At 54.0% G+C, this 25,451-nt stretch overlaps 1 protein-coding gene across 9 annotated transcripts; it reads right to left on the reverse strand.

Annotated features, from left to right (window-relative positions):
* Positions 1–1,047: 1,047 nt before the first annotated feature.
* On the reverse strand, positions 1,048–25,414 carry FCSK (fucose kinase). Of its 9 annotated transcripts, XM_088135441.1 has the most exons (24): positions 23,658–25,134; positions 23,436–23,528; positions 22,938–23,089; positions 22,237–22,287; positions 21,570–21,695; positions 18,168–18,240; positions 17,726–17,823; positions 16,899–16,979; positions 16,652–16,771; positions 15,322–15,493; positions 14,863–14,990; positions 14,459–14,560; positions 13,433–13,603; positions 13,018–13,091; positions 11,559–11,923; positions 11,066–11,276; positions 10,434–10,600; positions 9,205–9,432; positions 8,523–8,756; positions 7,467–7,586; positions 6,341–6,528; positions 2,524–2,623; positions 1,564–1,787; positions 1,048–1,352 (listed from the first exon to the last, which is right to left on the reverse strand). In XM_088135441.1, exons 4-24 carry the CDS (start codon positions 22,237–22,239, stop codon positions 1,269–1,271), a joined length of 3,069 nt encoding a protein of 1,022 aa, XP_087991567.1. In that variant the 5' UTR covers positions 22,240–22,287; positions 22,938–23,089; positions 23,436–23,528; positions 23,658–25,134; the 3' UTR covers positions 1,048–1,268. The 9 variants fall into 9 exon arrangements, 8 of the variants coding, with proteins under 8 accessions (XP_087991567.1, XP_087991568.1, XP_087991563.1 ...); XM_088135442.1 differs by lacking the exons at positions 23,436–23,528; positions 23,658–25,134 and adding an exon at positions 25,167–25,414; XM_088135437.1 differs by lacking the exon at positions 23,436–23,528 and having other exon boundaries at positions 23,658–25,135.
* Positions 25,415–25,451: the final 37 nt, after the last annotated feature.

Raw genomic sequence — 25,451 nt, forward strand, 5'->3', positions numbered from 1 at the left:
GCCTTGGAGAAGCTCCAGAGTGGTTCTCTCTCTCACTTTCCTAAGAGCCTTTCAGGTTCAGGACAGACTCTGTACAGCATAGCAACTGTAATTTGCTGTTGTAAAGCAGGATGAAGATCATCAACTTGGATGACTTTAAAACAAGATTGGATCAGTTCATAGAGGAGGAAATAGCTACCAGTGGCTGTTGCATTCTGCTGATTCCTTCCAGGGACAAAGAGAAGTGGGCACCTTTAATGCCAACGTAACTGCCCCTGCTCCCCTTGGGGATCCTGCTTTGGGCTTCTGGTTGCAGGTTGCAGAAGCAAAATACCATATTGGGCAGGCATCCAGTCTCATCTAACTGGCCTCAGGCTGACAGTATAACTACATTGGCTTAGCTATTGTTGCTGGATCATTATGATGAGATAGATATACAGATGCATTAGTGAGGCATCAGGACAGGAAACCATGGATTTAAACAGGAAGCAGATTTTGGTGGGAGATCCAGAAGAATTTCCTGTGGACTGGAGCTGTTTGCTAATGGAAGTGACTGCCTGAGGAGGGGGTGAACTGCCCTGTTTAAGCAGAGGCTGGATGGCCATCAGTCAAGTATGCTGAAGTGAGGGATTCCTACACCAAGCAGGGGGTTGGGCTACATAATCTTCAAGATCCTTCCAATTCCATGAATAATAGAAGGCTTCTGTGGGTTCATGATTCTGTGAATAACAGCAGAATCATCAAGTTGGAAAGGACCTCAAAGGTGGTCAGAACTAGTCCCTGTGCTCAATGCAGGACCTGCTAACATTTTTTCAGACAGGTGGCCACCTGGCCTCGGTTTGAAGACCTCCAGTGAAGGGAGGACCAACCACCTCATTGCCTGGCAGCTCTGGGGGTTTCCTTGCTATCTTGGTGGCCCCTTCTCTGAACAAGCTCTATGTTTAACATATTTCTTTTGTTGATGTGGATTCAAAAGGGGGTTGTTGCTCTTCCTGCAAGAGGACAGGGGTCTTTACCTTCAGATTCTGCAGCGGAGGATTCAGCCAGCTTTTGACTTTTTCAGCAAGCTCCTGCCTATATATAACTTTATTTGTATAACTACAAATGGAGCGATACAAAGTCAGATCGTTTTTCTAGGCTATCGCTGCATCTGAAACAGCTGGGGCTGCCGAAGGAAGGCCCACAGCAGCGTAGGCGGTTTATGGTCCCTGGTCGGCAGCTGCGGAGGCAGTCGCTGCACACCCTCTGTGGTGGAGAAGGGGCAGAAAGGGCACTGCTCTTCTGGACATCTACTGGGCGTCCTCCCCCAGAAGCTCCACCTTGAAGCCCGCTGTGTCCACTTCCACAGTGTGGATGCTGAAATTTCCAAGGACCTGGGAGGAGCACACGTGGACACGTTCTGTGACCCCTGGCTTAGCAGACCCTCCGGGCAGCTGGCGGGAGCAGTCTTCCTACCCTTGCGTGGGAGGAGCCCTGCCCCCACTCCAGGAAGGGTTCTGCTTCAATCTACCCTTGGCTCCCAGGCCTACAAAACATTCCTGTTTCTTTGAGGAGCCGCCAAGCGTGATCACTGCTTCAACATACCGTGGCTTCTGCCAGGATCTCTTGAAAGGCCACCTGGCTCCTGGGCTCTCGGGTTAAGAGGCAGAGGAAACCACCACCTCCAGCCCCAGCCAAGCTCTGCCCATAGACGTATGGCTGGAGCACATCCATGATATGCCGGACCACCAGAGGCTCGCACCCAGGCGCCATCATCTTCTTCTGCAGCCAGTACTGATTCACACACTTGCCCAGCAGCGCCAGGTTGCCTGGAACGAGACAGTGAGGACCATGGCAACACGCCCCAAGCTGCTCTCTGGGACGTGTGTGCAAACACACACAAGGCAGCATGTCTCTGTCAGGTGCGCAAGGATTGCTCTGCTTGGCTGTCCCCCCCTTTCAGGAGAATGCCTGAGGGGTCGCTCGTCCACTCCCTGCGTGGGGATTCTTAAGGAAAGGGGGTGCGTTAGGGTTCCCTGGCTCGCTTCCCCAGCAGGATGACAGCCTCCCTGGGTTGCTTTTCATTCAGCCCACGGAGGCCATAAGGCACGCCCAGCATCTCACGGGCGTTCCAACATGACCTCCGGAACCATTTCTGTAATGTGGAAGCTTCTCTGCCTCCTAAGGATACTGGAGCAGGCCAAGGACCATCGTAGTCCAGCCTTTTGTTTCCACAGTAGCCAACCAGAAGCTCTGGGCTTCTCTTTTTACTTCCCTCCATTGAGAAGATTGGTGGTTTATTCCTACTCCTTGCTTTCAGTTGTTGTTTTTTAACCAATTAGCAGTGCATAATAATTATGCCACAATTGCTAGATTCACTGAAGAGCACTTGAATCAAAGACTCTTTGAAAATCCAAATAAACAGTGTCCCCAGGATCATAACCGTAACTATGTTGACACTCCACTGCCAAAATGTCCTGGGGCTCCTCCAGCCTTTCCCTGTTTGGTCTGTTTTTTACGGCCCCTTTCCCAGCACAACTTCGTTTGATCTCAAGCGGGTGGTACCTTGTTTGAGAGCTTGGGCACACTCCTCTGCATTGCTCACCAGGGCGCTGGCATTGTCTACAATGGTGGGCAGCCTGGCATACCAGTTTCTTAGAACATCCTGCAATGAAAAAAGGCAATGTAGGGGATGCCCCGGGTATTCCTACTTCTTCCCAAATGTGTCCTTGCAGCGAGGGAGGGCTAAGATGTGCACACTCCGCCTTGAGCACTGGGGCAGCTGTTGGCAACAGTCCCAGCCCCTCTTCCCTCCATCGGTGATCCAGAGGGGCTGCGGAAGGTGGCGCGTGAGGAGGCCTGGTAATCAGAGGCCACCAGTGGAGGGAGCACTGGAAGTCAGATGCCTCTTCCACCAGGCTGAAAGGACACATCATCTGCTGGCCATGGGCCATCCTTCCCTCCAACGTGTGTGTGGCCTCGGAAAAAGATTGCTACATATGCATATCCTGAAGAAGGGAGAAGCAAGAAAATCTGCAGATTACTGAACCATTGTGTTAACTCCTCTCACAAGCTTACAGAGGAAAATACAGAAAAATAATTTAAGACAGAAATGCCAAATGAACAGGCAGGTTTCAGGAAGAGATGAGGGAGGGCAGAACTCCTGAACTCCTATTTTGCTTTGGTCTTCTCCCCAAAGAAGAACTGCATTCAAATAAAACCGAGCAGAAGAACTGACAAAATGAGGGGGCAGCAACTCAAAGAGATGGCCAGGGAACACCTGGGACCGTGATGGGGTTTAAGTCTCCAAGGACCAGCCCAATTATGTCTCAATGTTTTGAGTAGCTTGTGGATGTCATCTTAGAGCCCCTTCCTGTGGTCTTTGAGATGTTGTGGGCATAGGACCCGAGCAAATGTTGTTTCCAACATCAAAAATGGAGGAGAAAAAAGACTTGGGTAGCTACAGATCAGTCAGCTTGATGCTGTTTCTCGGCAAAATCCTGAAACAAGTTACCAAACAGCGAGTTTACAATCATTTAGAAAAGAATGCATCGACAAGAGCCAGGATGCATTTATCATGAATAAATCATACCAGACCTAATCTTATTTGATAAAGTAACCAGGTTAGTTGACCACGGGAATACAGTAGGCATACCATCCCTTTTCATCAGTAACGCATTCAAAAGGCCCTCTTAAGACTCTAATCAAGAAGCCAAAAAAATGGGGGCTGGACTAGGCTACGTTCAATGACCAATCTTACCAAGCAAGTGTTATGCCAGTGGCTCCGTGTCAGGGGGAAGGAAGTGCTGAGCAGCTTGCAAGACTCCATTTGAAGCCATGCTCTGGTCAACATGTTTACAAATGGTGAGAAAATCAGAAAATATGGTTATTAAATTTGCAGGCAACACAGGGAGAATAGCAAATACCTCAGAGAACAGTATCAGGATTCAGGAGATTTCAAAAGCCTGAAACAAAGGGCACGAAACAGCAAGACAAGATTTCAGCAGGGACAAGCGCGAAGTCCATTTGTGCAGGGAGAGTCAAAGGCATGGGCTTTGGGTGGGGGGCAGGGAACTGTAATGGGTGGCAGTATACGTGAAAAGACCTGGATGTCTTGGTGAATTAGGGGGTAAAGTTGAGCAAACAGTGTGATACAACTGCAAGTAAAGGATGCATCAACAGAAATATAGTGTCAAGATCAAGAGAAGAAACCACATTTTTCTATTCTGCGCTGGTCAGAATATTCTGTCCTAGAATAACGTGTCCGGCCTTAGGGACTGTATTCTAGAAAGGACCCTGACAACGGAAGTGTGTCCAAAAGCAAACAAGATGATAAAGGGCCTGGAAGGAAAAGGAGTAACGATGGAGGCACTTGGTGTGTTTATCCTCGAGGAGAGACAACTACGGAAAGAGCTGATGGCTGATCGGAAGTATCAGAAAAGCTGTCATTTGGAAGATGGGCAGAACTGCTCAGGGTTGTTCCAGAGAACAGGACGAGAATGGGCGTAAGCGGCCAGAGCACAGATTTAGTTGGATCTCTAACAGTCAGCGGTATCCGACAATGGGTCGGACAGCCTGGGAAGATATTGGCCTCTCCTGCAGCGGTCATGTTTAAATAGAGGCTGGAGGCTGCACTGGATGACCTCCAGAGCTTCTCAGCCGCGGGTCCGCTGGTTCTGCGACGCGTTCGACAGGCCAAGGCGGTATCTGCTCGCAGGGAAGAACTGAAGATTGTCGTGCACTTATAAAGAAATAAACAACAGCAACAACAGAGCTTCCGGGTGGGGGGGAAATGGCAGACTGACGCACCTCCATGGGCAGCAGAGATGACACTGCAGCGAAGACTGGCGGCCGGGCATTAAGCCTGGGTCAACGGCACTCCTCCCAACAAGGAGAGGCCGGGAAACTGCCCACGTGCTCCGGAAGGCTGTTCCTTGGGAGGGGCCCTGCAAGATCCAAAGGGGTTCTGTGGGCTTCTCGTAGGTCTGAGCAGCAGGGGCCACGGAGGAGACAGCAAGCTCGCAGCTGCAGCGGAGCCTGCAAAGGGATACTGGGTTTCTCAAACATGTTTGGAAGACAATTATTTCACAGAGAGATCCTCGATGTAGCAGAGCAATCAAGCCACCCCGTGAGTGATCAGCCAAGAGAAAGTCATATATTTCGGGCTAGATAACGATGGACTAGATGAGAAAGATCTATACTACTTGGCCAAGTGGAAGAGCAGCACAGTGGATAAGGCAGAGGGATGAGATCGAGGAGATAATTGGAATGCTCTTGGAAGAACTATGGATTACTACTGTGGTTAGACTCAGATAACAGACATTTGTCCATTTGAGCACCATAGGCTGGACCTGACTTGATAGCACCTAGCTAAATGCCATATAGTGCTATTTTATTGTAAAGTAAGGAAAAATACTGAAATCTGAAATTAATCCTCATCTTTGCCATACTGGCAGGGAACAGAAGCCACCTAATTCAAGATCAGTTCAAAGTATATGCTCAGTGATCCGCACGAAGGGAGAGAGCCTTCAGTAAAATGTGCTGCTAGAACATGCTGAGTCCAAAGCAGTGTTCTGAGCGTTGAGGTTCAAAATGAGCTTTGCTTTGTTCTCACATTCCAGGGCAAATGACTTCCCTTTTAGTACCTGGGCTGTACCAATTGTGAGATGGCTGCCTGGAAGCAACTATGGCCAGCACAGGCATTCCTCCAAATGCTGAATGTGTAGCTGTTGTTTTCAGTTCTGAGAGCGCTCTTCAGAACTCACCCAAGATCAGGCTCTCCATAGAGTGGTCAGAGGAGAAGCTTGCCTGACCTTGGAACAGTCAACCATCCTGTGCAAGGAGCCTCTGTCAATGCCTGGTGAGCTGGCCTTTGCCAGGGACCAAATCCCCTTATCTGATACCCTTTGATCAGATCTAGAGAAATATGGCTAACTCAAATTTCACTGGTTCCAATGGATCTACTCTGAGTAAGGCTGAATCCGATTCTATTTGTCATTGGAAGAACTGCAATCACTGCAGACAGAATTCAAAATTACAATTGCACAAATTGCTATTTTTCATAGGAGAAAACCTGTTCTGGGATTTTTTTTTTTTTTAAATAGCACAAGCTGCCTTTTTTTGGCTGTTTCTTGTGTTATTGCTAAACCCCAGGCAATCGTTCACATGTGAACTATTTAATCCGTGTCCACCTCTTCATCTAAGCGTATTCAGGGTTTGTGTATACAGAAGCTACCCCAAGGAAGTGGTGTCTCTGAGTACAGCAGTACAGGGGCAACACGGAGGAATCCTGAGACTGCGATCTGGGGACCAAATGTGTGCAAACAATGTAAAGGTATGCCAGTCATAAGATGCAGTCCCTTGCTCTAAGCATCTGACCTACCTGGAGCAAGTTGCGAGCAAGGCGGGTCTTCCCTGTGTACAGCAAGAGCAGGTGCTGGTTCAAGGTGTGGACAAAGCCTTCCGGGAGGGTGATCTGTTCCACTTCCACCTTCAGCGGCAGCTGAGCCTTCGAGCGCCCAATCTTCAGCCCTGGAACCAGTCCACCCACCTGATCTTGCCATCCGCCACCTGAAAAGAGCAGCACTGGGGACTGAGGAAGAGGTCCTATGAGTCTCAGACCCAGGCAAGGAAGCTCTGCTGCAGATGAGGACGGAAGCTTGAGTCCAGGACCCCTCCCCTTGGACACATGAAGCCACTGCTACGAGGCAGGCCACCGGGAAGTGGGCGAGTGCGGCCCCAGAGTGGCAAAGGGCAGGTCAGTCAGTCCAAGCCACCAAGAAAAGCATCCCTTTCGGGTATGAAATGCTTCCCACTTCCAATAAAGTACTGCAACCAGAGGGGTGGCTGCCCTTCCCGGAGATCAGAGAGAGACTCCTTAGGATCACAGAATCAGAGAGTTGGAGGGGGCCTCAGAACACCCCTAGCCCAACCCTCTGCTTGGTGCAGGATCTGCCAGAGCACTTCAGATGCCATTCCAGACTCTGAAGACCTCCGGGGAAGGGGAACACGCAGCTGATTCCACCTTGCCATCAGGACAGATTTTCTAGTACAGAAGATGAATCTACTTCCCTGGCTGGTGTTTCTGGTCCTGCTCTCTGAGGCAGCAGAGAATGAATCCACTTCCTCTCTGTGTGATTATGCTTCCATCTCTAAAGACAGCCACCACATCTCCTCTCAGTCTTCTTTTCCAGGCTAAATACTGTATACCGGCTTCCTTTGACTAGATTTAGCTTTCACTCCAATACTGCTAGCCTAAACTCACTTCAGTTTGTCAGTGTCCCTTTAAGACTACAGTGCCCAGAACTGGGCAGAATATTCCAAGATGAACCCAACTGAGTAACAGGGTTAGAATAACAGGGGCAATTACTTCCATGCTCCTGTTAATACATCCATCCAAAAATAGCATTTGCCTTTTTTAGCAACTGTTTTAACTACTGTTGGCTTACACTCCCTGTCTCCTGATGCTAGGAAGAGCTGCTCTGTATCACAACACAAGAATTCCTTACCTGTGGTCAAAACCTGCTCCAAGTGCAGCACGGCGTGAATGAGGGACTCTACGCTAGCAGAGCGCCCAGATACTCGGTACAGCAATGCTATCACTGCCCCTGCTAGGATGCTGCTTGTCCCTGAGAAAGAGAACCGGTACAAACATGGGTCAGGGAAAAGGGGAATCACCTTTTGCTTTTCTGTAATGGAAGCCCCCTGGAGTCCAAGGCGAATGGACCAGAAAGAGCCTTCTTGAAAACCAGATGGGGGAACAGTCTGGGCCTCCCACTCTGAATTCTCCCTTTTGCCGTGAAAACCTCCGGTGCCAGAGGCGCCTGAGAGCAAGACAGCAGCGTAGTATTGCAGAGAGGCCGATCCTCAGATCATTTGTCCAACATCTGCGTCATTTTGTGAAAGATGTGGAGTGTTTAGGCCACCTGCGAATGTTATCAGAAACTAGTTCTCATAGCCAGTCTGTTCACAGAATGGTGGTCTTGGTGGTCAAGGCCAAGGAGAGACCAAATGGGAAAAGGCTTGTCTAAGAACATGAGCATTATGTGGATGGTGGTAAATGGGCTTGCTGAAAAGGGCAGTTTGAGAACGAGCTCTGTTTCAGAGGGAGGGAGGAACAGAAAGATGTGGCTGCTATCATAATGCACCCACCCTGTGGAACATCCTTCCCAACCCCGATAGCCTTCCAGAAGGGCCTGAAGGCCCGGCTTTGCCACCTGGCCTAGGGACCAGAGAGGGGTGTGGAGCCCATACAATGGCTGGACGGTTCTTGAATGGCTGTGCTCTCCCGGTGGCTGCATTGTGTGGCTTTTAATTGTTTTAACTTTTTGTATTGCCTGTAGGGCTGTTTTATTTTTTGGTTTTTTGGTATTGTTTATGTTTTAATTGTAAGCCGTCCAGAGTCTCAAATGTGAGATGGGTGGCTATATAAATCAAATGCATAAATAAATAAATACATAACGAAGAAGGCGACTGTCCTTCCCCCAGCCTTCCGAAGAGAAGCAACCTCCGCGGCTTGCTTGGCCCCTCAACCGACCCACAGCAGGCAGAGAGCTCCCACCTACCCAAGCCCGATCCGTGTGGCAGACGAGACCAGGTGTGCAGTTCAAAGCCCCCACCAAAGCGCTCTTGCAACTGTTCTCGCAAGGTTTTGTGGGACAGAAGATCAATGACTTGGGTGCAGACGAAGGCTGCTTTTAGCAGGGCTCCTGGAAGGAGAGATGGAGTTGCAGCAAAGGCCAGACAGAATGGTCCAAGTCCCTCAAACCTTTGTTCTGGAGCCCAAGAGGAAGGCAGCACTAAACCAAGGAGCAGGGCAGAGACAATCAGCCAAGAGTTATTCTGAAGGTACAGCTGAGACTCAGACAAGGGCCTGAAGGGTTATGACCAGGATACCATGAAATGGGGGAGACCAACCAAAGGCCCTGACTAGAGCACTGCCTGCACGACAATATTTCAGAAGAGGAAGGCCAAAGCAATAGGCATGATTCACAGGACAACTCAAATGCTAAGTGGCAGGAGAACCAAGTCAAGCAAGAATATTCTTCCCTTGCACTTCAGGTTGGGTGAAAACACTCTGCAAGATATATTCAACCAGAATCTCGGCTAACATAAAACACAACTCCTCCAGAGTCCGTGGGAGATCATCGCAAGTGGTCCACAGATCAGCCTTTTGGTTCAACGTTGTGATCCAACTCCTTTCTGGCTACAGGAAGGGGGAGATGAGTGGAGGATACAGGTTCTTACCTGGCATATGTGGCTGGCAGAAATCCTTCAGATCTTCCAGGCTGTGACATACCAACTCCACCACTACCTCTCCCTCAAGACTTCCACTGGTACTGATCAGCTGCAATTCAGGTTCAGGAATGCGTCGTGCCTGGGCACCAATAGGCCTGCAGCCATCCACCAGGACAGCCACATCCACAACCGCTCCCCCGTGCTCATACGTGATTGGAGGGGTATCACTCCAGCCCCCTAAAAAACACTGGTTATGTAACCAAAGTTCTTCAAGATAGCCATGAAGATAAAAAACATAAACAAAGCTTGAGCTTTTACACCTCTCTTAGAGCTGATGGAATTTCTTGGCTCAAGCCTCATCCTGTGCACAACCATGCAAGATTTGGCACATCTCTTGCTAACTTCTGAAACTGACCTAGTGAAACGGAGGAGGAACATTGAGGTTACCTATCATCAAGAAGGAAAAGTACGTGGGTTGTGCAGAAAGAGAATACCTCTGAAGGATATAACACAATCCAGACTTCTTGCTACCCTTATCCATAGGCACAGGATGTTGCTGGCAGAGGGAGTGTCACCGAGGTGCCTCCACCATTACAGAATTAGGTGGGAGGTGTTGAAACAAAAATTACACCCGTCCTCATGCTTTATAAAGATTTTCCACACAGTGAGGAGATGGTGGCAGGAGTTTCTAGTTGCCTTCAGCAAGACTGGAAGCAGGAGGATGAAGAATGAAGACTGGAGAAGTGTTGGCACGGTGGGTAAGCTACGTTCTTCAGAGCCAGTAATGATTGTTGGGCTTTAGGGCTGATAGGCCATGCTACACAGAAAAGCTATGAGCTATAGGAAACCTGGTGGCAAAACAGATGAAGGAGCTACAGGGAAAATAAAGGTTTGGAGTCATTTCCTTTTGAAACATCTCCTGAACTTTGCATAATGGAGAACAGAACAGAGACAAGCACAACCCCAGCTGTAGGAGAGCCCTTGGACACATATGTGGGGCCTGCATCAAAGCTCAGGCATCTTCCAACCTCTGTCTGCTCAGGGCTTTTGGCACAACATGCTAACCCCCCATGTATTAATTAACCCAACTGCCAGGTCCACGCTCCCCTGAGCTGCAAGCTAGACACATTTTAGCCCCGTGTGTTCTATGCACCCAGCCCCCAAGAGAAGAGGGGCCCCAAACGAGCAAGCAACTCTCAACAGGCAACTCGCAAGCCTCTTTGCTACCTGCGACATACCAGAGAAGTCGATCCTTGCAGGACAGTCCACTCTCACCCAGCAGCCCAGGGGTGGCAGCTCTACCTGCCAAAGGCTGATGAACTGACAGGACAGCATCACGGCCCGGCGGATGAGGATCTGCTCAGCCCCTTCGTAGTGCCGGGCAGCACGAACCAGCAGGATGGGTCTGCAAGACCAGGAGGCATATGGGAAAGAAGGTGAGCGGGGCTGCTGGGGGCCTCTGGCTGGTACTTCCCCTTTGTAAAGAGCCTTGATTTTGTTTGCTGCCCTCAGGGCAGCCTTCCCATAAAGTAGGTAGGGAAGCGAGGGAAATTTCCCCAAAGGTGCAGGAGCACGGCCAATTCTGCTGGATCCCTCCTGTGCTGCGAAGGCTGGCAGGGATGGAGCAGGACCTCCTCCATGCCCACACAGCCTCCCCGGAAATGGCTCCGGGAGGGAAGAGGGGTGCTTGGCAGCAGCAGCAAGGGCCCAGGGCAATAGATGCAACCTGCCTGCTGCTGGGCAGTGGGTCTTTCCAGGTGGCTCTGGGGCAGGGAGAAAAACAGAGGGCCCAATGGTACACGTGGGAAGCAGGTCTCCCTGGCAGCCCCACTGAGGCTGCCCCATATCATGGCCCCGCCACTTCCAGTACCTGTTTAGCCACTTCTTCCTCTCCACAGCAAGCGCCTTTATACCCTGAGCGATATTTCCCTTCTCCAGTTGTTGGAAGGCTGCCGCCCAAGCAAGGTTGGCTGTGGGGCCGCTCCGTAAGCCCCCCTTGCCTCTGGCCATGCAACCCAGGAGATCTGCGACACACGCCAACGCTCGAGCAGCAACTCCGAGATCCCCAGCAGAGGCAGCAACTATGAAGGACACAGAGGACAAGGTGAGGGCTTCTTCCGGGAGCTTGCCAGGGGGCTGGAAATTCTGCCTCCCCCCACTTTGGCAGCAGCTAGTTCTCTGGCCCCATTTGCACCCCTAGGGGGAACCCAGATCACAATCCAAATGCCTGCTCAGAGAGGCTGGCCTGAAAAAAGCCCCCGCAACAGGAGGTGGCCCTCACAAATTCCCCAGGCACACTGACCAAGAAACATGCTTAGCATGAGATCAAGGTCAGCAAAACAGGGGAAGATCCGCTTCCTTACCCTGGTCCAGTGTATCCAGCAGAGCTTCCCCAAAACCCTCCAGGACAGCAGAGCGGATCAATGGCAGGAGGCTGCAGTTTCTCTGCTCCATCAGGACATGCTGGATTTTGTGTTGAGCCTGTAGGAAAAAGATGGCCTTGCGGGAGGCCAGTTCAGCCTCCTGGTCCAGACATACCCTCATCTCCTCCCAGGACATGCGCCAGGACCTTCTCCAGCACTGCAGCTGCTTGGTCTCTGAAGAGCCCAAGAGCCACAAGAGGTCCCCGAGGTCCAGTGGCTCAGAGACATGGAACACAGGGAAGAGGCGGGCGTTCAGCAAGCAGCGCTTGTTTGGCGGGACATCTGGGCTCCAAAGGTCCTGGCTCCTACTCAGGTGAGAAGCACATTGGAAGCAACGTAGCCATGTAAAATGAAAACCATTCGGCTGTCACCACAGAGCAAAGTCCTGAAAACCCTGGCAGTTTGAGCAGATCCAAGAAATGACACCCACCAGAGGAATCCACAGTGTTGCTATGCTGCCATTAGCCAGAGTGGCCTTTTAAGAGCAGGGGACCGAGAACCCAGTGCCCATAGTCCGCTGGCTACCATATCTCTGGCCAGGAGTAAAACTGCAGCAAATATTTGAATGAGGAAGAAAGGTAGATGCAGCAGAACTTTGAAAACGTTACCTCCCAGAAGCCCCATAAAAATGCATCATAGGACTCTCTAAACCCTTGGAGTCAAACCAGTCTCCACAACCACAATGGACCTCCCTGCATTTCTTGTTTAGCTTGAGACTGCTTGCTGGGGTGCAATCCCAGTTAGCCCCTCTTAGCTTCATTTGTAGTCCCCACTCCAACCCACCCAGGGGTGGGACAAAGTGTAGGACAAAGAGTGGGCCTAAGAGAGAAGCTGATTATTTCTGCATGGCTATGCCTTTTCCTCTGAAGACTACTTACTCATCCATGGGCTAAATGTTTGTCTTCCTACATGTTTTGTTCAATTTTGGGGCCCCGCTGAGTCCTTCAAATGTTGAAAACACACCACATTCTAGCAACACAGGATTAGATCCAATCTGGCCTTGTTCAGAGACCAGTTTAGCCTCCTGGTCCAGACATGCCTGCATCTCTCCCAGGACATGTGTCAGGAAATATCCCAGCACTGCAGCTGCCAGGTCTCTGAAAAGTCCTCAAGAACATCACTCCAAGCCCCTCCAAGAGCTCTAAAAAAATTAACCACAAGCTCCTGCTGGCACCCTGAAGTGCATGGTATCAAAAAGGACCCATGATGTGGAACCCCATAATTTGACCACAGCCTCCCCAGCCCCAGAGTGACTGGATAGCACAATCCACCACTCATAACGCCTCACTGCTATTGTGGGCCCACGTGGATGGGTAAAAAGAACATGCAGCCATGTAGGGAAGGGGATGAGCATCAACAGGAGCCCCACAGCCTTACCAAGATGGATTTGGTCACATACCGTATTCCAGTCCGGTGGTACAAGGCTGGCCATGGCAAATTCAAGAAGGTGCCGCTCTCTTCGGTCGCCATACTCTGTGGAGAACGGTCTCTGGTGTCAGATAAGGAGCAATCGGCTAGGGAAATGTGCGACTGCCTCTGTTGGGAGACTAGTGGGCTTCCTTTGCAGGTAGTTGGGCACCGTGAGCACAGATAGCTCAGCTAGAACGGCCAGGGGTCTGATCCAGCTTATGTTCTTATGAAGGGTTCAGGGAGCTGAGAAAATAATCTTACACTTGCTGGGAGACCCCACTCCCCTTCTGATACGCCATGCACTTTGAAGAAGGTGGCAGTTGGGAACTTGCAAGAAACTTCCAGTGGCTTGGAGAAAGGAGCTCTATTCCCCACACAGATCAGAATTAGTTTCTTGCACGTACCTGCCAGTCATCATGACGTCCACTCAGAGTGAACACTTTGCAGCTAATGTGTCTCAGCCGGATAACGTGTCCCTGAATGACCACATCCTCAAGCAAGTGGCTCCTGAGGGCCACAGAGGCGGCCACATCCAGCCCAGTGAGGAGGCAGCCAGAATGGATCTGCAAGGGGCCCTGGAGAAAGATCAAGCGGCCTTCTGTCCTCGTGCAGCACAACAACCATACAAGACCTGGCCAGAACCTGGCCAACTCGGCCCATGGTAAAGGTCCGAGGGTGACTTTGTCTCCGGCACAGCATCTGCTCTGCACGCAGGAAGCCCCTGGCATGGCATATCTAGGGGAAGCTGTAAAAACTCCTCCTTAAAGCCCTAGACAGTTTTTGTTACCCACAGTACCAACCACACTATGCCAGAGGGACCAACAGCCTAGCACACTGTTGAGTCTTTGCCCCAGTTTCTGCCTGGTGCAGTGTGACTGCCCAGAAAACGTCTTTCTGGAAAGCCCCAGAGTCGCTTTCCCCAGGATGGAGGAGAAGCAGGATGAGGAAAGCCTGCCTGTTTGACTGGGCCGGGCCATTCAGGTACCTGGACGCTGCCAACCAACCATGTTCCCATTGCTTTGGGAGAGGCACCACCAACACCTCTCCCTCATGAAGTAGAATGGGTGGGCTTGTTGCAGCCTTCCAGTTTAACAGCACCTCCAGCCTGGACCAGAACCGCAAGAAAGAATTCTCTCAGGGGCCCCCGGGGGCCAAGCAAAGCATCTGTCCAGTGTGCTTATGGGCCATGAGGCCTTCTCGCTTATGTGGCCCCTAAGAGCAGACCTCAGACCTTGATGCAGTCCTTTCCATATCATCTTGTGCTCTGGACCTGGGCCTATCTGGGTTGTCCAGTAACATTCCCTGTCCTATGACTGATCTTTGGCACTAGCTCCCCTTCTGCACCAGCCAGAGGTAATCCAGAAACACTCCGAGTTATCCAGAGACCTTTTGGTGCCCAGGCGGAACAGCAAGAAACAGCACCCACCCACCTCCAAGCTGCAGTGTTGGATGACACTCCCAGACCCCACAGCCACAGCTCCCTTCAACAGGCAGTTGGTGACGGAGCAACCTTCTTCCAGCAGATGAGGCTCCTGCATGAAAGATAAGGGGGGAAATGCCAGGAAAACCCCACCAGATGGGGCTGGAGCGGGGACTAAACTCAAGACGGCTCTGGGAGAAACTTGAGGACTCGATATCCTCTCTGCCTTCCCTCCCACGTGAGAATTTGAAGAGCGCAAGCTGCAAAGAAGGAGTTGTCTCATCAACAGGATCTGGAGTGTGACGAGAATTTTTTAAGTCTGATTGTTGATTGCACGCAACGCTGTCTGCCTTTGGACTCCTACCACTCCTGTTTCTTAGCCAAGAGGCCGCCCCATGAGGAAAGGGTACTTACAACCACATGGGAATGAGCCACCTTGCAGAAACCACTGCTGTGCGCATCGCCCACATGAGGGGTAAGGTGGTAGATGTGGTCGCTTGCAGATGTGGTCATATAGCCATAGGCGCCATCAGGGAGGTATGCTGGGAAGACGAAGGGCTGCCATGAACATGCTAACAGCAGTCAGTGGCTCAATGCACAATGAGCAGCGTCCCCTCAGGGGGCCTCCAGCTCTGCCTGCACAAACCAGGGAGGCTCTTGTCTCCTGCCACAGTCCCTCCATGTCTTTCACCTTCCTGTGCCCCCCAGCTGGGATTCCAAATCCTCTCCTCTCCTTGTCCAGGCCCTTCTCAGCCACCATCATCGCCATCACCCCAGGAGGAAGCAGGTGCTGCCACAGAAGAGCCACCAGCTCCAATGGGCACAGCCAAGCAAGTGGGAGGCATGCAATGGGACCCCATAGGCCAGCCTCACCCATCGTGAGTGGCACTGTGTGGAGAGTCTTCCACAGGACAGACCGGGCGCTCCGAGTTGCCCTAGAACTCTGGATATCTCCTCCACGCGTCCCAGCCCGGCATCCTGCTACAAAGGCCTCTTTGCTCACCGCCTGGGCCATGCACAGCAGTAGGTCGAAGAAGAGAGACAGCTGAGGGAAGAGAAAAAGTCAGTCCACTAGGGGAGGGAGCTCACCCAGTCCTTCATCCAGGGAAAGTGCAATTTTCAAGCTGCACGTCAATCCCCTGGGGAAAAGACAGTGGACCATCGGAGGCTGCGGGAGGATCAAAGGCTGCCCTGGCTTCTGAACTGCAAGCAAACTCCCTCTTCGGAAGATGAAGGACTTATGGCCCCAGACATAATTCTGCAGGATCAGAGCATCCAACTGAACCACAAAGGCTTTACTGGGCAGCAGGGCTTCTATCTGAAATCCCACATCCTCCTCTGGATGTGGATTCTGGATTCTGGAACCGTACAAGGCCGAAACATCCAAGCACATGCTTGTTAAGAACCAGAATGCAGCTTTGTAAATACAGTACATGATTCTTGCCAAGTGGAGGGAGCCCAGAAAAATGGGAAGGGAGATCACATTCTATTCTCTGGAAGCCCTGGGGAAGAAAGGCGAGAAAGTCCTTTTGGGGGCAAATCAAGCGAATGCCCCCGGAAAGGGCACTTGCACGCCTATCTCCTCATCCTGGGAATAGGGAGAGAGGGGATGGCTGGGGGCTCTCCCAGGTGTGGGGTTTGTTGCTGGAAGCTCCAGAGGCCAAGAGAAAGGAACTTAATGGGAGGGGAACTCTTCATACAATGGCAGGGATGGGAGGGCTCATGATGTTCTTACAGAGACTGTGATGGGGGGCAGTTGGGACCCCCTCAACCCAGTTGTGGAACAGGAGACGGCACCTAGAAAAGGTGCCAGGTGGTGAAAGGCCCATTTGGATCATGGGAACCTTCCAGGTGGACACCTGGCGTCTCATCCAGCACAAACTCTTCTTGCTTCAAAGAAAAGCCCAGGAGGCCTACCCAAGATCCCAGGGCCAGGATAGGGCCCCTTGACAGATGATCCTGTCAAGAAAACTTGGGAGCACCAGTTCAACCAGCTTCCCCTCCACCCCAGCTTGGGACCTCCTCTAGGAGATCGGCTGGCTGGCCTTGCCTTCTCCCAGGGCCAGCCAGCTAGTGGGAACGCGAACACACTTCTTCACGCCCACTGCTCAGCTTTTACAACCGGGTGCCTGCTGCCACTAAGCCCCAAAACTCACTCCTGAGCTTTTCTTTGCCAACCTGGCCTAGGACAGGGCTTCCTCACCTGAAGGGCTGGGGCTCCCGAGTCCAGCCCCATGTAGGTGCAGGCATTGAGCGGAGGGACGACATGGGTGGCCAGAAGCTGCTCTGCTGCTCCGGAGGAGAAGAAGACAACCCCGCACACCTGCAGGAGAGAGAAGGGCCGGGCCAGCTCTGGGTCTGCACGCACCAGCTCACATGCTGGACTCAGCTGCACCATTATGTGCGAGCAAGACGGCTTTGTTTCCAGTCCCACCAAGCCCCACACTCACCAGGGGGACCTTCCCATCAGGCCCCAAGCACTGCTGGATCTCCCCTTCGGAGCTCTGGTGGAGGATGTCTTGCACCACCCCCTGTGGAAGCAAAACGTGCTGGGGGCGAATTAGGCATGGCTGGTCTTCCTGCCGGACCAGGGTGGGGCCGCAGGGCATGGCTTCCCTGCTGCTGGAAGGGAAAGCGCCCTGAGCAGCACCGAGAAGAAAAGGGGTCTCTGAGGCTCGGCCAAAATTCTGGGCCCATCTTTGAGCTGACCCCAATAGGCAGGAAAAAGCTGTGGGGAGGGAAAATCAGGGCTGGAAGAGGATCCCAGGAAGAAAGCAGGGGAAGGGGGCCCCTTGCCCCCCTTCCTTTTTGGGGCTCAAAGCAGCCCCTGCACCCCTAGCTGCCCCACTGGCACCTGGTCACCTGTTCTCAGTCAGCCTGGACAGGGCAGGAGTTCCAGAGCGAATGTGGGTCTCCCTATCAAGGGTGGGGACACTTATCTGGGGACTGTTATCTCTCTGTTTACTTCGTGATAGAATCTACCTGTTCTTTAGACTCTGCCTTTTAGGTGGGGCCTAAAAAGCCATGTTTTTGTCACCCATGAGTTGGCTAAATCCCCAGCAAAGAACTGAGGATCTTTTTTGTGGGGAAGCCATATCCCTTCATTGTTTTGGTTTTACTTTGTGTTATGGTTCTGTTAGCTACCTCAGATGGCACCTCTGGCAAAAGGTGAAACTTTAGAGAAACCAAACTTCTGGAACTGCCAGGCAAAGCCAGGGAGATGCCTCTGCATCAAGGGCTGCCGCCTGACTGTGGAAGCGACCCTCCAGGGATGTACCTGAGAATCCACAGAGTAGACGCCATGCTGCTTGGCATAGGAGACACTGGCAGGCACTGCAATGACTTTTACCCCCTGGAACCCTTGCCAGTTGATTTCTGCAGGGGGAAATGGGGTTTCATCAACCATCTGGTCCTCCCTCCCTCTGATAGCCGTCAAACCCCATGGAATTTCTCAGTAGGAATCAGGATCCCAAGCAGGCCATGCTGAGGCCAGGAGAGAGGTGCACCGGAGCCCCTGCTTTTCCCTCCCCTAGGGCCCACCCCACTCAGGGGGTCTCTCGCCTGTGTCCCTGGAACAACTTCTCAGAGGGTGAAGGAACACAACAGCTAGGGTTCAGCTTAAACAGCCTAAGGCCCCCTGACACATTCAGCCCCTCTGCGAAAGAGGGTTTCTTTCGTCCGGCTTGCAGTCACTCCCCTGCCCCCACAGGCACACTCACCCGGCATGGTGGGGACCGTCAGAAACATGTCAGTGCTGGAGACCCACACCCCTGGGGGGGAACCTTTGCAGACCTGCAAAAGGAGGCAAGAGGAAAGGTGACCCCCAGCAGCAAGGCAGCTGCTCCTGAAAGCCTTCAGAAGGGTGAGGCCAAGCCATCTCTTAGTCCAGCCGCTCTAGAAAACCAGGGATGGGCTCCACCTTGCCCAGATGATCATAATACCTTCAGGTTCCTTTGGGTGGTTGATGCTTATAGAGGTATTGACCTGCAAGTGGTCAATAAAATGACCACAATAATAATTAAAGATGATTTAAAATATCATTGTGTGCAGGGAGCAAACACCAAGTAAACAGTCATCACACTAAATGGGCTCACCCAGTCCCCAAGCCCAAAGCTCAGGGGAAGAGTCAGGTCCTTCATGCCTTATGGAAGGTCAGGGCCATCCAAATTTTGGGGGGAGGGGTGCCGTTCCATAGGGTAGGTGCTATGACAGAGAAGGCATGCTTCCTGGATCCCATTATATGGCCCTGTGTAATAGAGAGGACCCCAAGCATGTCTACCCTGCCAGACCTCATGGGATGAGCCTAAGTAATTGAAGACAGGAGCTCCTGCAGGTAACCCAACCCAACGCCATGAAGGGCCTTATAGCTGATAACCAGCCTCTTGAACTGCACACAGTTCACTAGGAGCCAGTGCAGCTTGTGGAGCAAAGGTGTAACATAGGGGAACTTCAACACACTGGTAACTACTGCATTCTGGACCACCTGCAGCTTCCAAGTAGTCTTCAAGGGCAGCCCCACTGCAACAGCCCAAATAGGAGGTGAACAAACCATGAATGACCGTAAGCAGGGCCTCTTAGTCTAGGAACAGGCACAAGTGGCACATAAGATGGCGGTGTATAAATGCCCTCTCAGCCAGAGTTTCCACCTGTTCGTCAAGCAGGAGCCAAGAGTCTGGGAGGACCCCCAAGTTGTGCACCAGCTCTGTCTGGGGGAGGGCTACCCCACTCAGAATCAAAGATGGTAAGTCCCCAGCTCCAGAGGTCCCAAAACTCATAGCCAGTCTTGCCTGGGTTGAGCCCAAGCCTGGTCCTGCCTATCCAGAGCTCTATAGCCTCCAGACATTAAGAAAGCATCTTGGCAGCATCATTTGGCAGACCCAGTGTAGAGAGATATAACTGGGTAGCATGCTAATGGTACCTAACCCCATGCCGTTGGGTGACTTCACTCAGCGGCTTCATATAGATGTTAAATAGGGGCTGGAAGAGACTAGAGCCCTATGGCACCCACACGTTGGAGGTTTAGGGCTACACGCCTCTCTCCCCCCCTCTTCAACATTGACTAGAATTCCCCATCCACTGACTGGAACTGGTCTAGGGGAAGGAGGGCAACCACTCCAACACCATGTCTCCCATGCCTATACAGTATCCCTAAGTTAATCCAGAAGGTTGAGGGTATTGAAAGCTTCCGAGAGTTCAAGGAAGGCCAAGGTGGATGCAGCTCCACCATTCCAGGTCTCTACATAGGACATCAGCAGGTTTGACTAATGCTGTCTCAGTACTAGAACCAGGTCTGAATCCCGATAATCCGCTTCCTCCAGGGCTCTCTGAAGCTGCAGCCAACTGCCCTCTCAACTCTTCCCCAAAATGGGGAGGTTGGAGACAGGATGAAAATTGTCCAGTATTGTTAGGTCCAAGGATAGGTTCTTGAAGAGGGGGCCAATTGCTGTCTCCTTAAGTGCAGGTGGGACCCCCCCGCCCAAACTCAACTACATGTCACCTCCTGAGAGGTCTCAACCAGCCAGGAGGGTTATGGATCTAAAACACAGGGGGCTGAACCTGAGTCATGAGGATACTATCCACTTCCTTGGGACCACCTGACTCATCCCAGATAACCAGGCAGAGCCATGCATCAATGAATTCCACTGGATTTGCCCAGCCAGTCCAGCTCAAAGTAGATCTGAGCAACTTTATCCAACATATACCTAGAATATTCCTCACAGCAGCCCTGCAGGCATTAATCTGACTCCCCTATCCCCAAGGGAACTGAGTCATAGGACAGGGTGAGCAGTCAGCAATAAAGGTGGAGAAATAATGATGTTTCACCACTGTTCTCATTTTAAAGTAATAAAGGCTGTTGCTCATGTTTGGTGAGATTTGCTCTTCTTCCTCCAGTGGCACTCTAGGTGCTTCTGCTGCTTATTCACCTCTCAGAGCTCCTCCAAAAACTGGGAGTGGGGGAGGGGGTGTCCAGGACCCAGAAGCAGAGAGAAGCCCAAGGCCAGCACATCATCCACTCATTCCAAGTGGTGACTCAGATCTCAATTGAGACATATTCCAGAGCCTCAGGAATGATCCAAGCTCCCTCTGGACGCCAGCAGAACCATTAGGAGCCTGGGGCAGATGGACTGAATAGGTCCTACCTTGTTACAGATCTCCCAACACAATTGGAGCATGATCTCACCAGGACAAGGGATTGATGTTAATATCCCCCATCTCCAGACCACATCACTGCTGCCTCAAGTTAAAAAACAGATCCAATGTGCAGCCGCCACTGTGACTCAGGCCCATGGCTGCCACTGTGGCCATAAACACCCAGGCTGCCTCCGACTCTGCACTTAGGGAAGGTATGTTGGGATGTCCCAAGACTACAAGTTTTGGGAATTTAAGTGTCAGCCTGGCAACAGATCAAGGAGGTACATTAGCAGCAAACCCAGCAGATTCCTAGAGCCCAGATTTACAAGCAGGGTCCTACATCCGGTTATCTGCAGAGCAAGCCCTTATGTTATCTTAAGCCCTTGTGTTATCTGCACACCCTCACCCCTGCTCTGGGCTCATGGCTGATGCCACACTCAAAGCTCCTAAGGGCAGACCTCTAAGGGGGAAGTCCTGCCCTTTTGCCCAACCAGGTCACTGTTATGTGCCTGATTGCCCAGTTCTCCACCTGTTGCTTTCCTGCTCCAGGTACAAGCCTGCCAAAGGTTGGCCTCCTTTTAAAATATGCAAATATTGACAGGGTTGACTCATGATAAAACTCTCTGCCTGCCAGCATGGACCAGACATCTGATAATGTAATTGTTCTTAGCAGAAGTCAAACCTGGACACTTCAAGGCTCCTGTTTTGGGTCAAATCAGTTACAGGGATTGTGGAAGTCCAGTGTTTTAAAGAAAGCCTCCTATACTGGAGAAATGGGGATCACTGGCAGGTGAAAAACTGGGACACCAGGAGAAGAAGCTGGGACTCTCCTCCGGCCCCAGGATTCCCATTTCTCCATCTTGCCAGCCCAAGGGAGTGGTCGGACTCTCCGCAGTCACGATGGCCGAGAAGGCAAGCAGGATCCAGCCACTGCTCTGCCCGAGCTTCCCCTCCATGGCAGCAAACACCTGCCCGCTGGCCTCACTGACCTGGTCTGTCAAGGTTGCCAGAAGCCTGTCCAAATGGCAGGTGAGGGCCTCAGTGGGGGCTGCAGGGTCTTCTAGTGGGAGGCAGATAAAGGCGCGGCTGCAGTCATCAAACAGGAAGTCCCGGCCCTGGCAGGGAAAGGAGCAGGCACAGTGCCTGTCATCAGACACCCCCATGCCCCCCAGGGAGGAAGCGAGCCCAGGAACCCACAGGCTCTGTCAGCCTCCAGCCTCAGAGTCCCCTCAGCTGCAGGGAGTCTTCCCAGGAGCTGCAGGTCTACTCAGGAGCCAGTTAGCCCTTGAGGAGCAGCGGTCAGGCCAAGCCAGGCAGGGCCTGGAGATGAGAGGGTGGGGCCCATGTCGGCCTTGACCTACCCTGGCTACCCTGTTTTTGCTCTGATTTCCAGCTGGCCCTGTGCTTCTCTTCTGGACTGACCTGTTTCTGACTCTCTCTGATACATTCTGGGTGGGTCTCCCTTTGGCCAGACCAGAGGCTGAAGGCAGGACATGCTGCCTGGGGTATTCCCTGCCCCACCCCGAAGCAAGCTGCGTCCTCCCTCATTCTCTAGTGGGAGCAAGGAATGTGCCTCTTCCCAGACAGCCTAAGCAGAAGTCCCCACAAATGCAAAATCCAGCATTTCCCCAAAGTAAGAACAGAGTCTCTGCTCACCATGTGCAGGATGAGAATCCTGGCCTTTTGCAAGACATCAGCAGTGACCACCTGGAACAGGCAGAGAGGAGAGGAAGACTAAAGATCGGAATTAAACTGCGAGGCCTGGATGTACTCCGGAAGAGAGAGGCAAGTGCTACGTGGAGGAGACCTTTGGGAGCTGCTGCCCCCAGACCTGCGCAACGCCTCGAACAGAACACCAAGCTGGCTTTCTATCCAGACCTGTCTTTGTCTTGAACCCTCAAGAGAGACCAGTAAGATCCTGCTCTGCTGATCGAGCATTCCCTGCAAGGGCGGACGCGACGGCTCCGCCCCTGCTCCACCTGCACAACACCCCTGCAGAGAGAGCGGAGCAACAGGCTGCGGAAGGGTCTGCTTAACGCCAGCCACTTCACCGAGTCCCTCAGCTCAGACTCCCCCACGTATCAGGCAGGGGCCTTTCTGCCTCCTCCTCCCCCGAGCGACACAGTTGCCCACATGGCCCAGAGGCAGCTCCCATCCCAGGTGGAGGTACCATGGAAGGCGGGGATCCTGCGAGGCTTGTGGGAAAAGGCAGCTTCTCACTAGCGCATTCCAGGTCCGCTGTGGAAGGACCGCAGAAGGCGGGTTTTGCTGCCTGTTGGGGGTCCAGCTAGGCCGAGAGCAGGAGCTAAGAGGGCAGGCCAGTTGGGGGTGAGGGCGGGAGATGTCGGGGTGCTCACCGTATAGCCAGCCCGGGCACTTAGGTGTTCTGCCGCCACCAGCAGACCGTTGAGCGTGGCCCCTCCACTGCCGACCTGGGCTTTGGGGTCTTCAACGGTGAGGAGGACGGTCTCCCGGCCCAGAGAGCCCCTGTCCCGCCGGACCTCGAGCTCTGGAAGGCAGAGCAGCAGCGTCAGCCAGCCGGCGCACGGGGCAGAGCTCCTGGCAGCACCGGCCTGGTGAGGAGGCCACCGGCTGCCCGGGAAGTTCCCGCCGCGCCGCGCCGCGCCACACGGAGCCGAGATGCCGTCGGGTCTCTCCCGAGAGCGGGAGGGGGAGGGGGAGGCGTCTCCCTGGGTGCCGAAATGAGCTCCGCTGGCCCAAGACCCTTCCCCGGGCCCCCGCCCTCTCGGCCGCGCCCCCCAAGGGCCTCCTCGTGGCCGCGCAGCGCAGAACTGCTCCGCAAAGACACGGATCGATCCGGAGCTGGTTCGTCCCACCCTCCGCCTGAAAAGCACCTCGGTGCGACCTGATGGGGAGCCGCCGGAGGAGGAAGTTCGCCGCGAAATCGGCTCGAGGAGAGGAGCAGGCGCCTCAGCGGCGGAGACGGCCTGCTGGCAAAACAGCAGAGGCAGCCGCGGGAGCCAAAGCGTCCGCCCAAACGGAAGGGACGGAAGGGACGACGCAAGCGGCTCCCCCCCGTCGCTGCCGGCGCGCGAGGGGCGCGGAGCCCCGCTCACCTCTCTGGAAGGCGAAGGCGCTGTCCTTGTGCTGGCAGGTCAGAACCACCGCCGTCCAGCCCGCCGCCATGCCGCCCTCCGCCACCCGGCAGGCTGCCCAGCGGGCGGCGGCGACGCGGAACGAGGAGGGCCGGGCGGAGGAACGGCGCCCGCCAGCTCCGGCGGCCTCGCGCTGGCCCTTCAAGGCGCTGGGCAGGCTGGGAAATGCAGTCCGCCGCCCGAAGGCGGGGCGGTGGAAGGGCGGGGCGGGCGCGCACACCGCCCCCGCCGGTCCGTCCGTCCGTCCGTCGGGCGCCCAGGGGCGGCAGATGGGCAGCGAGGGGGCCTCGAAGGTTGAAGGCGGAGACTCGGGCTGGGCAAAGGCGGGGGAATGACCGCGGCGCGGCCGTAGGCGTGGGGGCTGCGTCGCTTGCCCGCCCGTAGAGCCAGACAGAGGCGGGAGACCAAGCGGGGCAGCGGCCCCTGCTTGGCTGCTTCCCCAGCCGGTCGCCGGCGGCCGGGCTCGATGGGTCGGGCGGCGGGGCTCTCCTGGCGGGGAGCGGGAGAGCGCACCCCGGCGTCTGAGATCGGAGGCCACCCGAGGGCCCTCTCCCCAGGCCAGCCCCGCGGGCCCCCTCCGGACTCTCTGCCGAAGCGGGGCTTGGTAGGAGCCTCAGCCGGGGAAAGGCTCGCGGTTCTGGAGGAGGCGCCCCGGGGACCCCCGGCGGACCCCCAGGACGGGAGCTCTCGCCCGTCGTGCTGGCCTACGGGTGCTTTGTGGAACACGCTGGCTAAGCCCGCCCAACGGGCTGAACTCAACCAAACCCTACTGTGGTTTAAGGGTCTCGTGCAAGCCAGCTGTTGTGGTTTGTTCAATGTGCAAGGAGTGAACTCAGCTTGTTCGAGGGACCTGGCGGATCGGGCCCAGAAGCCAGGGGCCTTCGCAAGGACGTGCATAGCAAAATCAGCCTGGCCGCATCCAGCAAAGATTTCCGGCTTCGAAAGTCAGCCCCGGGGCCTGGGTTCCCCCAGTAAGCCAGCCTTGGCTTGTTCACCCACGCTTCACTGAAATCACACCATTGCACAACTATGCCTATCACAGCATGTGTGAGGCACACCACCTGACTCACCGTAACGCACCTGCCGCTAAACGCCGCTGCAGGGGACGGATCTGGACGCAGCGCTTCGTGAGCAGCAGTTGAGAGCAGGGAAAGGCCGGGGCAACGGGGCAGGCGGCTGAGGGAAGCAGCCCCCCAGACTCCGCTGGGCAAACCCGATGTCAAGTCAGGGGAAGGGGAGATGCGGGCCGCCTCCCAGCAGAAAGATTGGCGGGGCTCCCCACTAGCTCAGGTGCAGCCAGGGGACCCGGGGGGGGGGTCAAGGCACAGGCTCTGCGCTTCCATCTATCTTGGCAAGGAAGAGGTGGTGGCCCCCCTCCCTCGGCCAGGCTCATGCATCATGCTAAGTCACCGTTTCTTTTAACCAGGTTTGTGCAGCCATAGGGAGCCTGGTCAAGCAACCTTGGCTTACCAAGCTAGTGCGGTGGGGGCGCTTCGTGCGCTGGGCGACCGCAGCCTCTCGCGCCTTCCAGGGACTGGAGCCCACGGGGCAGCCGCGCCCTCAGGATCCGGAGCCCAACGGGCGCTTGCCGAGCCTGCCCGACTGCAGCCCCCGCACCGGGTGGTCCATCCCGGGCGGGCCTCAAGACCCCGGGCGTCCCGCGGAGCGCCCTGGCGGGAAGCGCCTCGCCCCAACTTGGGCGGATCTGTCGGGCCGCCGCCGCCCTGCGCGAGATCGCGGCTTCACTCGCTGCGC

This window comes from Python bivittatus, unplaced genomic scaffold (genome assembly GCF_059951505.1).
Source record: "Python bivittatus isolate LINGU-HERP-01145 unplaced genomic scaffold, Pbiv_v1 ctg000170_np1212, whole genome shotgun sequence".
In the NCBI taxonomy this organism is placed as follows: domain Eukaryota; kingdom Metazoa; phylum Chordata; class Lepidosauria; order Squamata; family Pythonidae; genus Python; species Python bivittatus.